Source organism: Rhagoletis pomonella, unplaced genomic scaffold (assembly GCF_013731165.1).
Source record: "Rhagoletis pomonella isolate Grant_MI unplaced genomic scaffold, Rhpom_1.0 Rhpom_scaffold_00003, whole genome shotgun sequence".
Classification (NCBI taxonomy): domain Eukaryota; kingdom Metazoa; phylum Arthropoda; class Insecta; order Diptera; family Tephritidae; genus Rhagoletis; species Rhagoletis pomonella.
Window position 1 is genome coordinate 93011282 of NW_023458557.1, and position 15212 is coordinate 93026493.

The 15212-nt window shown below is 43.8% G+C and overlaps 1 protein-coding gene across 1 annotated transcript in view; it reads left to right on the forward strand.

Annotated features, from left to right (window-relative positions):
* LOC118736420 (serine-rich adhesin for platelets) overlaps positions 1-15212 on the forward strand; it is a 278380-nt gene that overhangs the window by 83177 nt on the left and 179991 nt on the right. The window contains exons 4-5 of the mRNA XM_036466514.1: positions 3813-3986; positions 4054-10310. Of these exons, the coding sequence (XP_036322407.1) occupies positions 3813-3986; positions 4054-10310 (6431 nt within the window). The remainder of the gene's footprint in view (positions 1-3812; positions 3987-4053; positions 10311-15212) is intronic.

Genomic DNA, 15212 nt, shown 5'->3' on the forward strand with positions numbered 1-15212 from the left:
CTCTGCGCAACTGCAAAAAAAAAATCGTTGGTGGGGTATCCTTACCTTTTTGGGGTGTGTGCCCATCACTACGGCTACTAATCTGAGAGTTGAGCCTATAGCTACTTTGGATGTTGTACCGTTAGGTTTGAAATATTTGATAGCAGCTTGGCTGTCAGAATAAATAGCGATAGGCCGACCTGGCGGAGGTTATGAGCCACCGAGCTGCCTCCATTATGGCGGTTAGCGAAAACTGAGGTTTAGCGCGAGTTCAACAGAGTAACTCTCGCTACCCACTCTTTGGTTAAGCTTGTAACCATCTGTATGTATAGCTGCAGACCCTGGGTTTAAGTATGTGGCCCCTTCCAATTCGTTCCTTTCTGGGATTCTTATAGATAATCTGTTGTCTAAACAGAGTAGAGGAGTGGCATAATCTGTCTTTCGCTGATTATCCGATAGAGTTTCAAGTGCTTTTCCGTGTCCGCATCTAAAGTCTGTCCACGGCTGGATCGTATTTAACCTGGCCGCACTGCAGCAATTTGCAGTAGAGATCCACAGGTGAACGATTTAACATTATTTCCAATGATTTGGTGGGTGTAGTGGGCAGTGCTCTCTTGACGAGCATAGCAGCCGTCCTCTGCACTCGTTCCACCTAGACTCTGGACAAAGTGTTGTTTAGCGCAGGCCACCATACAGTGATCCTGTATAAAAGGATGGGTCTTGTAACAACTGTGTACATCGAGTGTACTATGTGTGGTTTTATTCCTCTCTTTTTGCCTATAGCCGTCTTACAGGCATACAGGGCGATATTGGCCTTCCTGGAGCGGTCTTCAATGGCTCCAAGGTATTTGACCTCGGTTGAGAGAGTAACCCCACCCCCCTGTTTAGGGTGGGAGGTTTAAATACAGGAGTTTTATACTTCCTTGTGAAAAGTACAATTTCTGTCTTAGTAGGATTGACACTAAGTACACATTCTTTGGACCAAATGTTTACCAGACTGAGCGCATTTTGCAATAACCCACTCAGGACCTGCAGATGTTTGCCCGTTGCCACGATTGCTATGTAATCAGTGTACGCCATGACCTGACAACCGGCCCCCTTTAGGCTTAGAAGTAAGGCGTTAACAGTTAGGTTCCGGAGTAGAGGGAGAGAACGACCCCTTGGAGAGTGCCTCTGGTCATATACTTTGTAATGGAGCCGTCCCCTAGTTCTGATAGAATAGTTCTCTTTTTGAGAAGCAGCCTAATCAAATCCAGCAGACCCCGTTGCACGCCCACCATAAGGAGGGAATTGGAAACTGACTTCGGATAGACATTGTTGAAAGCACCCTCGATATCGAGAAAAACTCCGAGCGTGCATTCCTTTATGGCCAACTCTTTTTCAATCCCGCCTAGAAAGCAAATTTTTATGTTATAAGGGCCTGTACAGCTGAACAAGAAGGTGCTCTTACTTCTGATTAATTACATGGAAGTATGTGGCGGAGAAACCCAACCTTTGTTCAAAGAGTCAATAAGTCCTAATTGCCATTTCGCTGTCCGAGAAATAGCTATGTGGTCAAGTCTGGCTCGTTTATGCCAAGAACTTGAACCAAGAAAGCTGCCTGATATCGCTTCCATTTTTTGAGTCCTAACACTCTGAAGCATTTTCTTTGGATTAATCTGTTACAATCGGTTCGCTCCAGTAATGGTGACTATCTCACTCAAGATGCACACTTTGGCCAATGAAATTAGTAATTTTTTATACCACCATGTTTTGGAAAGGAAATGACATTCAACGAAGACATAGAGAACTTCTCAAGCTATTTAGGAAGTACGAACTCAGCTTTGCAAAGGCTGTAAAACTTGTAAGAAATCTTTCCAACCCTTCCACCTCACAAATCCGCTCCGTCTTGGACCAGCATAACCTTGGAGTTCCAACTCTCTTTGTTGGCGCCCAGCGTTCGCTAAGCTGACATGAGTCTCTTCCATGCAAGAGTACGCTGCAAGAAGTCAATGGCATTCCACCCTCTCCTTGCTATTTGACTCCGCGTTGAGGTAGGGTTCTTTTCCTAGTCATTTCATGCACCAGGCAGTATTTTCTACGGTCTGATACTCATTACTCTATCTGCAAAACATTCTGACGCAGACAAATGAGAGGCTAGTCTTTCCCTGACTAATTTGAGATGCACCTTAATTGAGCCTAGACGCCTGATTGTTGCTTGGCTATGAAAGCAGATGTTTATCGCCTTTATTGACGTCATACAGTTGAGCAGCCAATAGACTGCTGGAAGCTACCTTAACTTAGAGTACATTACAGGGGTCAGTAACAAACTGTATGGGAGACCTTCGGTAAAGAATAAGGAATCAGGCTATCTTGTCAGGCCCTCCCTCCTAATCTTTTTGTTCAAGAGTTTTGGGAATCGTCCAACTATACAACTCTTAAGCAGTAAGAACCGAAGCGGGCTTGCATCGCTTACGATCAACTCAGCAATTTTGCAAATATGCATTGGCTTTCATTTGAGGTCAAATATGACTAAACAAAGACACAATCATACTGCAACATTTATTAATTTGTCACAATTAGCCATTAAAAGTGGCAGCAGCAGGGCGACTCAGCATTTTTTCGCTACGGCCATGGAACCACGCCAAAGAGCACGAACTCAGTGCTAGGCATAAAAATATGCTGCATGCCACAGCTGACTTGAGCGGATCTGCGCATATAAATACCGTCTGTGCCAGTTTCGCGAGCACCACATGAAAGAGCTTCGCTTGTTGCTGCATAAACGGCAACGTTTACCGGCATTGCGGCGTTGCAGTGTTGCGCGTCATTGCACAGCAAGCAAAACAGAAAAGAAGCAAAGAAAAGAGGGCGACCATAAACTGGCAACCGTTCACTGCTGTTTTATCTGCACTTAATTAATAAATTTATTATTAACGACGATTGTCGGCGCTGAAAGAGACCAAAGATTAAGGCAAGCCAGCGCTAGGGCAGGCTGTTGGATGCGCTCGCAACGTCAGCAAAAATGAATCGTGATCATGAATGAATCATATGCGCAGCAAATGAATAATCAACTGTAAAAGGGAAAAAATTCATGAGGCAGCAAAACAGACAAATCAACGTTGGAGCCAAAGACGTAGAAGGCGTTGCAGATGCAGATGAAGATGAAGATGAAGATGGATAATTGTGTTGTTGTTGTCTTCTTCCATGCTGCCGACAATACAGTTCCTCAAAGTTGATCTGTTTTCGTTTGGTGTTTTCTTCTACGTATGTATTTTTTCCATCCATCAACAGACTCTGGGTCTGTGTGCTCGTCTTCTATTCCCCAAACTGTCTGAGACTTGCAGTGCTTGCAAAGTATTTTCAGTCTACCCCCCTCTCAATCGCGCAATGATCGTAGTGATCTCTAGCTAGCACACACACACACATACACACACACACACACACAAACAACGAAGCACGCACACATGCACGGAATGCAATCATACGGGAGACAGCTGCAGTGCCAGCCGCCGTAGCAGTACATGTTATGTCGTGCACTGCAACCAAGTCGATGAAGCCGCTGAAGCGGTATATTGCTGAAAAGGTCTCCCTTGATTAGTTGTTTGTTGGGCGCGTTTAGAAACGGTTTAGCTTTTGCAATTGTAGGAGTAACCCGCGTGGCTTAGAAAGCGCCCAAAGCGTACATAGAGGACTATAAGACGCAAGCGGGTGAAATATAGCTGGCACGATGCGAAAATGGCGCGCCCAAAGCTTAGGTCTGTCGCTTTGTACTCATACAGTAGAAATAATTTAGCGGGCCTCCTTGTATTTTTGTGTAGCATTTTATGTTAATAATCGCCTATTTTCATTTCCAGATGCCATTTACTTGTCCAGCTCACGACAAATGCTCGAGCCCATACTCGAAGAAACGTCGGAGGATGAGGAGCACGCGCAAAACAGCTGGAATCAGTATGAGCAGGGCAGAGAACATTTTTGGAGCTCCACTGAATCGGAGACTGGCTCTGTCATAAGAATCGAAGTTAATAAAGGTAATAATGCCGAGTATATATTTCTTCCCAAATAATTTATAATAACTCTCTCCCTCGCTCTTTTCAGATCCCGATTCGATTTCAGAGCGCGATTTCGCCTGTCCTGCTAAGCGCGCACGTCGTTGCGACGATTTCATCATAGGCGGCCAGCTATCCACTGTCGTCCACTCGGCCACACAACAGCCTCCTCAACAGCAGCCGCCGATTTCGGGCAGCTTTGATGATACTGTGCTGTTGCGCCGCACCCAGCGCCCGTGCGACTACAATGAGGCGAACAGCAATAGCCTAGAACGCTTTCTGGCCTATGAGGCCTGCACACGCGACAGTTGGGGTCAACAATCGCAACCAGTGTTGCAGCAGCAGCAGCAACGCAACAGTACTGGCAGCCGGCGTTTCGATGAATTCTCCGATTCGGATAGCATTTCCTACCACTCACTCAGCCGTTCGTCCTCGCTGATACAATTCGAGTCGTTGGAGCGTCAGCTACAGCTGCAGGAGCAGCACGCGAGCATGTCCAGTTTGGGCAACTCATCGCCCTCATTGCTAAGCTTCGATGGCGCGCGCAGCACTGGTGCTTTGAATGGCAGCGAAGATGGCGTGCGTAGCGGCGCTAATAGTGGCAGCAACTCTGGCAACAATAGCCGTCGTGGCTCACAAATTTCGCTGCTTAAGCGCTTCGAGTCGTCCGATGGGCGACTGCATCAGACTTACTTTGATTTAGATAAGCTGAATTTTGATGATGACCAGCGCGTGCTATTCGGTGGTGCTAGCAAATCGAATTTGATGGAGGCTACTGTGGGTGAGGTGAAATCAGATTCGGAATCATCTACCAGCTCGGGCAGCTCATCAGGCAACAGTATTTTGACGGCATCGAAGCCATCAGCGGAAGATTTAACTGACTCGAGCAGCACGGCGTGCACGCGCGCCGGACGCATGATGGCATTTCAGCGCGCAGGCAAAAGTTCGGCAGAAAATCTTTCCGAAGACTCGGGCTACTGCGAGCCGTCGACGCTGCGGCGCACAAAATCGAAAAGTATACCAAAAAATTTCGAGAAATTCTGCGAGGAAGAAGAGGAATTCCAGCAGTATGACTACGCGTCGGAACGGCATGCGTTTGAGGACGTTGACAGTGTGACAAAAACAACACATCAACAACAACAAATGCAGCAACAACATTCCAAAAACAACATCATCAACAACAATTTAGGCGGCGATGTCGCGTCTACAAAGCATTACGTCGTCGTAGGACATGAAATATGTCAGCCAAAAATAAATGACGCCACATTCATCGTAGCAGCAGCGGCGGACGACGAAGACTACGAAACATCATTCAATGCGCGAACCACACCACCGCCACTACAAGCATCTCAACTGCCAGCAGCCAGCAAGTGTGATGAAGGAGAGCATGCAGCAGCAGACGACCACGAAGGCGACGTCTATGATGTAGAGGAGGAATTCGACGGCGAGGAGCATGATGTACATACAGAAGCTATTGGTACGCGCCATGTATTGGCGTGTCCACGCTATGAACGTGTTAAAAATAGCCCAACGCGAGAGGCGACGACTACCGCCATGCTACTCGAACAGCGCCGCTCGTTGGCGCACTCGCCTTCGCCTGTGGCGTCCGATGTCTCCTCATCATCAGCATCATCGTCGGGCAGCAGTTGCGGCACAACGCGATCCTCCACCTCGGCATCGACATGCGCCTCAGCCGCCTCATTCACATGGCTACCAACACCGAGACAGTTGCAACAGCAACAACACCAACTACAACTACAGCTACAATTAGAACGAGCGCAGCAACGGCATTCGTCAACAACCTCCAATTCAGAGCTATTAGCAGCGCAACATCAGCATCGATCGACTCTCGAGAATTTTTGTGCAAGTCTACGAAACAGTTTGCCAGATATACGCGACGCGTTAGGTACTACAACCTGCAAAACTGTTATCGAAACAGATTTTCCTGTATTTTCGGAAGAACGCACCGACAACAGCGACGCGAGCGACGCAAACGGCAACGGGCTGGAGCATTTACGGAGCGAAACGAAGACGTTGGAAAGTGAAATTAGGTGCACTGACGAACGGTCAACGGGTGGCACAACGAGTCGACCGTCCAATTTAGACGATTCGGACTTGAGTACGACATCGGCATCGCCGCGTGAAAGTCACAGTGACGAAACGGGCGAAGAATCGACGCCAGAGGCTAGAAAGCGACAACGCGTCTACAACAGTGGCAGTGGTGGTGGCGGTGGTGGTAGAGCTGTGGCCGAAAGTAGTTGTATTGGTGGTTACGTCACCGGTGGACGGCGCATTTCGAGTGTACCAAGTGAACTGAATAAATTGGGACGCAAAAAGCGTGTGAACACACGTCACAGACATTGCAAATCGTCACCGGAAGAGGATATCGCAACCGAGACTAGCCCCAGCAGCTCCAGTGTAGAAGAGGCAGAGGACGAGGACTTTTTCGACACTGCGACATCGTTGAAAATACGACGTAGTTGCAGTTGGTCAGAGCGGCGCGAACGGAATTTGCAGCGGTTCGAGGCGGCGTTCGGCAGTAGACCGCAGCGTGAGGGCGGCAGGCATTGGGCTACACAATCGTTGGGTTATATGAACGCCAGCTATCAGGATTTAACGCAATTGGATTATTCGCGGAAACAACTGGAAGGAGATTTGCAGCAGCGTATCAGCGCACAGTCTAATTTAAAGCGTTGCAGCGATAATTTGGCTGGTGACGGCGAACGCGACGTCGACATCAACAGCAACAGCGACAACATGGACACGCCCAAGAGCACGGCCAGCGCCGATTATGAGAATATTATTTGCAAAGGCAATTTCTTACTCGATGAACTTTCACAAATATACGACCGCAATGCTTCGATTTTGAACGATAAACCGATTGACGGCGAAGAGCAGTTGTTGTTGTTGCCCAACGCAGCAGTAAATGTTGCGGATCGTCCGAGCTGCAGTCCGCGCCCACCACCTCGTCAGCGCAAGCACTCCAACTCGAGTTACTCGGATTTGGACAGTGTTGGCGGTAGCGCCGGTTGCGCCGACGAGCAGGTGGATTCAGCAGCGCAGCATGTGCAATTGACCATACGCAAGCCTCCCGCGCGTCAAAAGCACGCACGCAAATCGGAGGCCACTCACAGTTTAGTTAGCGACGTGCAGCTCTTTTCCATTGAGACGCCTACCAAGCACACAACAACAGAGTCTTACGGCAAGACATTCGATCAAGATCCCACTAATTTGCGCACAAGTTACGCGCAGAGTTTAGAGAAATGCAATTTCGATCCCAAGGAGTTGAGCAACACCGAGTTGAATAAAACGAATGCAATACCAAAGCGGCGCTTCCACTCGCAAGCAAGCGCCACAAAGCAGCGCAACATGGTGTCTAGCACGCCCAACTTGAATGCCTACGATCCACACGCAGACGAAATGGAGGACGACATGTACGTATCAAGCGCGCACACCTCCATGCATCAGCTGCCGCAGACCACAGCGCAAAAGCCGCTGGGCATACTGCTGTCCGCAGGCTCGCGCACCTCCTTCAGCAAAGAAGTGAGCTTCTGCCCGGTCGTGTCGCAATACTCCTGGCAGGAGCAGTCCTCTGAGGAATATGCCGAACAACAGCAGCAGCTGCAGCAGGAGCGCGAGAACGCGCAGCAGGAGGAAACAGATGATGAATTGCTGGACAATGCGGACGCCACAGTCATACAAAATACGCGTGTGAATGAAATTATTGCCGCGCGCTATGCGGCTGAACTTAAGAGCGCGCTCGCCGCGGGCAATGCCACTAAGAGTGTGGCGCAAATTAGAGCGGTGCCCATTGAGAAAGTAAGAGCAATGATAATTGTAAGAGAGCGTCAAGTGGCAGCCGAAGAGCAAGAGAGAGAGCGCGCACGCATGCAAGAGCAAGGCGCTCTGGAAGAGAGCGTGCTACTAGAACAGGTAGAGAGTGTAGCCATGGCAAAAACATCGCACAAAGCCAGCGGAGACTACAGCGCTGAAACAAAGGGAGAAGCATTAAAACTCGACTCAAACGCGCCAGGCGAGGTAGCTGGCGCTGCAACTGACTACAACGAAACGGTGAACGCTGGAACAGTGAATGTGAATGTTAGTCACAAATCGACGATCATTGATGCAACAACGAATATTGTGAAAGCGGAACAAACGACGGTCGCACAAAAATCAAGTGGCGCAAATAACGAAGCAATCAAAAACGACGCCGCGTCGCAATCTAATCGGAATAGTAGTTTCAGCGAAGGTGCAAGTGGAGGCGGTGCTAGCGCTAAAGATAACGCCAGTGTTAGTAATAGTAGCGGTAATGAACAAACGCGTCCGCTCAGCATACACCTGCCGATACTGAGTGAGCCGCCCGTAAATCGCGCGCATCACATCTTGTACGCGTCTCAGCAGCTGCTCGACAATTTCGAGCGGCGCCAAAGTGAGCAATATTACTATCAAAATAACGTTAATAAGAGTGAAAGTGAGGTAGGGGGCAGCGTAACAGATAGGCGTACTAAAAGTGTTGGTAATTTGAGTGTTGCGCAAACGACGCGCTACAAAATGTCTAACGCCACAGTGGGTGCGGGTGTGGGTGGCCAAAGTGGCAGCGCTGCCACAGCGGCAGCAAACAATAACAATGAGCTATTGAATAGGAAATTCAAGGATGAAAAACATCCCAGTTCGAAGGGCTTTCTGTCGCGTTTTGCGCATGGCTTGCGCTTCTCCTTGAGGCGCAAGAACAAAAAACAATTGCAGCAGCAGCAACAACAGCAACAGCAAAAAGAGTGGCAGGAGCAGCAGAGCGGTGAGCAAAATGGGGTGGATAAATCTACGATGCGTAAAAGTTTCGGTAAGTCGGCAACACTGCCACAACAACAACAGCGACAAGCAATTGCACAACAGTTGCCGTCGTCCTCATCTACAACAAATAAAACTAAGCGCGCGTCCGCTCAGAGTGGACCCGACTATATATACATACCGTTAAAAGGTCCTATACCACCAGCAGGTACACAACCACCACCACCACCATCGGTTATGACTGCCGCGAACGGTGGCGGCGGCGGCGGCGCCTCCACTACACTACCGGCCAACTTTAGCCCAGCTGATGCAAAAGTTGGCGCCAAAGGCCAACAAACACTGACAGCTACTCCAAACAAACCAAACAACAGCACCACCAACAATAACAACACGAACAACAACTCTACTATCAATTCGAACCGCAGCGGCAGCGACATGAGTGATATGCGTGCCATTACCGATAAAAATGGTGAGCCGCTCGTTACCGGCAAGCCGCCGAAGCCCTATCGTTACGGCACCGTACCGGCCACCACCTCAAGCACGACTATTATAACCAAATACTTTGGCAGTGGCCGGCGACAGGGCGGTGGCGGTGTGCCGGCACATGCGCACAAGGATGGCACGGGTACATCAAATGCAGCCAACTTCAAGTCGCGTAGCCAATTCTACACTGATTTTCTCGATGCCGAACGTTCGTACTATGCTGATGAAGAAATCGAAAAACAGTTAGATGCGGGCTTGCAAGCGAACGGCAACACCGCTGTCACATCAACGCCAATAAACGTGCACGCGTCCGCTAACGTGCTCAAAGATACGAACGTAGTAGTAACGCCGCAACAACAAGATAGCGTACGCGAAACAAATAATTCTAGTGTACCGGTTAGTGTTGCCGCAGCAGCAGCAGCAGCAGCACGCGAATATAGTGTGGAGTACGAAACTCCTTCGACAGCACAAGAGACGGCTCAAAGCGGTTATTCCTTGCCGGGTGTAGCACGCGAAACCGTTATGTTATTAACAACCGGTGGTTCCCCCGGTGGTGTCGCTGCCGCTAGCAGCGATGGGAACGCGCGCGTTGTTGCGCCCACCTATACAACCATGTCGAATGCGTATTTGCAGCACACCAATAATAACAACAAAATCGGGTTGATCGAAACGAATTTGGATACGCATGAAACGGTTATATCGGGTAAGACGCGTTCCTTGGTGGATATCGTCGGTCCACAACAGCATCAACAACAACAATACGGTCTTGTTGGCGGTCGGGGCGTCGGTGCCATCGGTGGCGGCGTGGCAAAACGGTTGAATATGAGCGCGGCGTGTGGTGACGATGCGGATTATTTTGAAGGCGATTTGGATGAGGATGATGTGCGTGTGTATGGTGGGCATGATGTTGGTGGCCGCGGTGGTACTGTTGTCATCAAATCAACAACGGCGAATGGTAGTCAAATTGCGTCGGTGCGTCGACCGCACAAAAGCATGGAGTTCCTGTTGGATAAGGAGAATCAGAAGAATGTTTTGGTAAGTGGAATTATTTTTGCCTTTTTTGATTTAGTATTACGTATTATTTTTTTGACCGTCTGTTTGTAGTCTTAAGACCCGATTTCATTGAAACATAGTTTTGTTAAACCTTATGGCAAATATTGTTTCTTTTATTGTTTTAATTTAAATTTTTTTTTTGGTCTCTCCTTTGTTTGATGGACAGCAGAAAAGGCTTTTCTTACGAGAATGCCAAAAAATACTAAAAATTATCTACAATTTTTCGGTCTTTTAAGTTTCTTTGCCGACACCATTTAGATAATTTTTTTATAAAAAAAAAATAGCTTAAAAATAAAAGAGAAAATGTTCTAATTTTTCCATCTAAAAAAAACTTGTTTCTCTTTAAATTTCAGAAAAAAAAATTTATTGGAAGAGACTTGTCTAAATATTTTTCGGTGCGCTAACCCTTACAAACTTTGACTTCCTAAATTGTTTTCTTTTTGTTTTATAATTTTGGCGTTCGTTTGATAAAAATCTGTACTATGTTAAATTTACTTTTTAGATTCAAATTTTTACTGCAAATTTAGCTTTTAAAAATTAATATCTATTTCTATTTTTTTAATAAAAAAAAGTTAATAATTTTGTAAGAGGATAGTTTCAATAAATAAAAATTAGGAAAACGTATTTTATAGGTTTTGAAATTGAAACAAAGAAAAAAAGAGGAAGAGGGTTATTTAAAATATTTTTGGGCGAAGAAACCATTTTGCAAATTTTTTTATATTTTGGCATTCATTTGAAAATTCTTTTTACGGACTTTCCATACATTCCAATAGTTTTATATCCAAAACTAAAAAATTTTTGTGCTTCAAATATTTGCAAAACACTTTCGCTATAAATTTTTAATTATTTTTTATGTAACTTTGGGTCAAAAGACCCGCGCCTTATATTTTAATAACAGGTGCAGGCTAGTAAAATTTTCTGCTTCGAAATTTTAAAGGACTTTTAACTCTCTATCCGCCGCTTTTAAAAATAATTCGATGTTTTTTTGTAGACAAATGGCCAAAAAATACCCTTTTTTTAATTTTCTAAAAGATTAAGCGGCCTTAAAATGGGTCACAAAGACCCTCTGTATATCTCTGAGTAGAAAAAGTTAAATATGTTTGAAGTTGATTTACACATTTAATAGTTTAGGTTAGACGACCCTACTGTGACTCTCAGTATGGAACATCTTTACGCCATCCTAATTTTCTCTCTTTCTTTTAGACCCCTTAAACAGAGTTTTCTCCTAAGCAGTCTAAGTTGTCGAAGGAGTGGTCCCCAGAAATTCGTGGTGGTTTCTTCGAAGCACTGTGCACTCATATAGAAGCTGATGGTTGCATTCTAAATTTTTCTCATCTCTACAAATTCTATAGCCATATACATATGTATGTATGTCCATAGATAAATAGCAATCGCTGAAGATGAAGAACTTCTGTGTGTTACGACTGCCCTAATAATAGCAGCTTAGTTGCATAAGAAACAATAAATCAATGCTAGTAAAATTTGCAAATGAATACCTAAAATTTAGAAATAAAAAAGGTGTCTAAAAATGTTGTTCCCAGCTATGAAAAATAGCCCCAATTAATGTGTCCGTGAATATAAATAAATATTATGTAAAGAGATCATCATACCAAAAATGTCTCATCTTTTAATTACGAAAATTCACAGCTTTTCACTCCTACCCAATCTGCCCACACTCCAACTCGCATCTTACTTACTTACTTTTCAAATCATTTAACCTAATCACACACATTTTTTCCGCCTTGACACGCTTGTGTGTCAAGTGGTTAGCAATAATTATCTCTACACAATAAGTAAACAAAAACAACAACTGACAACAATGTTGTAAACATGCCATACCCAACGCCTCAATCACCCCTAATCGATGATTTTTCGAATATTTAAACATTTTGCTGCCACAAAAGGGTGGATTCACTGTCAAATAAGTGGCACAAGGGTGTTCAACCCGCATGTTTGGCCGGTGGTTAACACGTAAATTTATGTGTGTATATATGTTTGCCGATATGCATGTGTACTACATACATATATGTATGTATGTATGCCAATGTTATGTGTTTTTTTTTTGTTTGTTTGTTATGCGCGCAAGTGGATTAAGTGCTCATATTTACAAAGCCACATACATACATACATACATACGAGTAGCCTGTGCAAATGCACAAAAGCCTAATAAGCCGCTTGGCAACAAACCAAATAGTCTCTGGTGCTGCACCAGCAGCTTTTTCGCCACCCAGCCATCCACCAATCTAATGCTCATCATCATTTGGCAAGTGCATTGTTGCGCATTTTGTGCCCAGCTCAGCGGTCGGTCGGTCCCTGTGTTCCCATAAATTTCTGGGGCTTGAGCTGAATTGATTGTTTCTTGCGCCGGAATAGATTTTGCCCAAGTTACATGAATGGTTTTTGCAAATAACATTTTGTAAACGGATATGTGCATAAATATGTACGTAACTGGTGCTTACAAGCGGCTGAAATTTGTTTTTTTTTTGTGCCTAACCTGAAAATTTGTTTTCTACAATATTTTATTTTTTTTTGTACTTTTTAGCCCGCAATGGCCATCCATTTCGGTGATGCTTTTATTGCGCATAGAGTGCTGCGAAAAAGCCCTCCCAATGTTTTTATTACTTTTCCACTCAACAGCCATTTTCCGAGCAAGTTTTGCCCAAGCATAAATTTCCTTGAAATTCGTGAACTTCACTCGCCATTTCTGGAGGTACAACTCAGAGACCACAAAAAAATCTGAAATACTCCTCTCGGGCTCGGGCAAAGACTCTACAGATATAGCTAAAAATAAGCAACTTGAAAGCCTAGAAGTAGCAATATGTACCGAGTTTTTGAAAGATAGGTAACGTTCAACAACTGTTTAGAGAATTTTAGTGAGATAAATTTAATGTGGCGACTATGAAAATCCTCTTTGGTTATTATTCTTGGTACCAATTCGATTAATTGTTGTGTTTTATTGCCTACTTTTAGGCCGTACGATACCTAATACTAATGTTGCATATTTGTTTTCCAACCCACAGTGCGAACAGTCATTTTCGAGGGTAAAATAAACGAGATACAAGTACATACTATACCCACATTTATAGTAAAAAACTTCAGTATTATTTTCATATTCAGTTGATTTTTTATGGCTCTTCAGTTTTAAATAAATAGTTTACCTGGGCATTTTTTTTTGTTCTAAAATCCTTAATGCTCAGTTAGTCAACGACGCAGCGTAAACGTGGGTTGACGTACGTAGCAGCATATAAAATTTACTGTTGATAGAGAGAGAGAGATGCAACGGCAACGTCACCGCCATGCGGTGGTGAGTTTTCGTTAACACGCGAATCCCATAAGCTAGATCGTGTCTGCGTCAACCTACGTCTACACCACGTCGTTGACTGTTTGCGCTTTTAGGATAAAACTAATAAAAAATGGAACGCGATTTTTTCAATAGACTATTTGTTTGTCACGTTTTTCTTAAACTCCTGAAAACATATTTTTGATATGTCGCTCAACACTAAAAATGTTGTGTTTATGGGTCATTCCATACAAAATTTGAACCTCAATATTTTTTTTTTTGTGAAATATATTTTTTACACTCTTTATCGAAAATACAAAAACAACTATTTTTTATTTCATCATGATTCCGAAAATGTAAAAAAAAAAATTCAGAAATTTTGAACTGCGAAATTGACAAATGATACTTCTTTGTGAGTTCAAAATTTCGAAACTTTTTCCCTAGATTTTCGAACATCATGATGAAATAAAAAAAAGCCGTGTTATTTTTTTCGATAAAGAATGTAACAAAAATATTTCACACCAAAAAAAAAATTGGGGAGTAAATTTTGTATATAACAATTTTACGAAGTATATATTTATAATAAGTTCTAACCCATTAACTCTCCCAAAAAAGAACTGATTTCGACTTTTTTAAACCAAAAAAAATATATTTTGGTGGTCGAGCGTTGGTTAGAGCGTTGAAATTGAAAAATGATACCTGAATATAACCCTGAATAAATTCGCTACAAAAAGATAATATTTTCCTAGAAAGCCGCTAATAAAATGTCTAGCCCTGAATAAATTCGCTACAAAAAAGATAATATTTTCCTAGAAACCCGCTACTAAAGCTTCCTTCACTTTTTCTCTCATTTTATCTTCACTATTGTCCTTAACTAAACAGCTATCTCGTTCGTCATATTGTTGCTCTTTTTCTTATTTTTTTATGTCATTCACGAATATTTCTTTTTATATTCGAATTCCTTTAACATTTTCACTAAAGCGTAAAAAACTCCTTCATCCACATTGCCACTGCTTATTTTTAATTAAGTTTCCTTTCATTTCTAATACAAAAGACATGCAGAATAATCAATTTTCCCATAATTCATGCAGTATTTTAATAGAGCTTCCCATTGTACGTGTTGTCCCTCTCCTTCCCTTCTGTTTTCCAATATTTCCAAGACGTTTTCAACGGCAGCTCTAAGCCAGTGCCCAACAATAAATATGGCATTAATGCCGCTTGAATGGAGCCATGACAAGTCACATTGCTGCTGGCTGTTCAAAATGTTTTGTGCGTAACCGTTTTTAATATCTTGTTACACGTAACTTACTTAGTAAGCGAAGTGTCCTTCAGCACTTAAATCGATTAATCTGCAATGGAAAAGAGAATATTTGTGATAAATGAAATTGATTAGGGAAAAGGAATAGGAAAAACGGAGAGCAACAATGGATATTAATAAGCTCCAATGTGGATTAATTTTTGGATGGCTCGATTTCTAACTTATATTTTAACAGAGAAATATGTCACATTCGTAGGTAAACAAAAATTGATGGCCAGTTTTTAAATCAAGCAGAAAATTTATGTCCAGTTTTTAAATTGTCCAAAAATGCATGAAATGTTTCGAA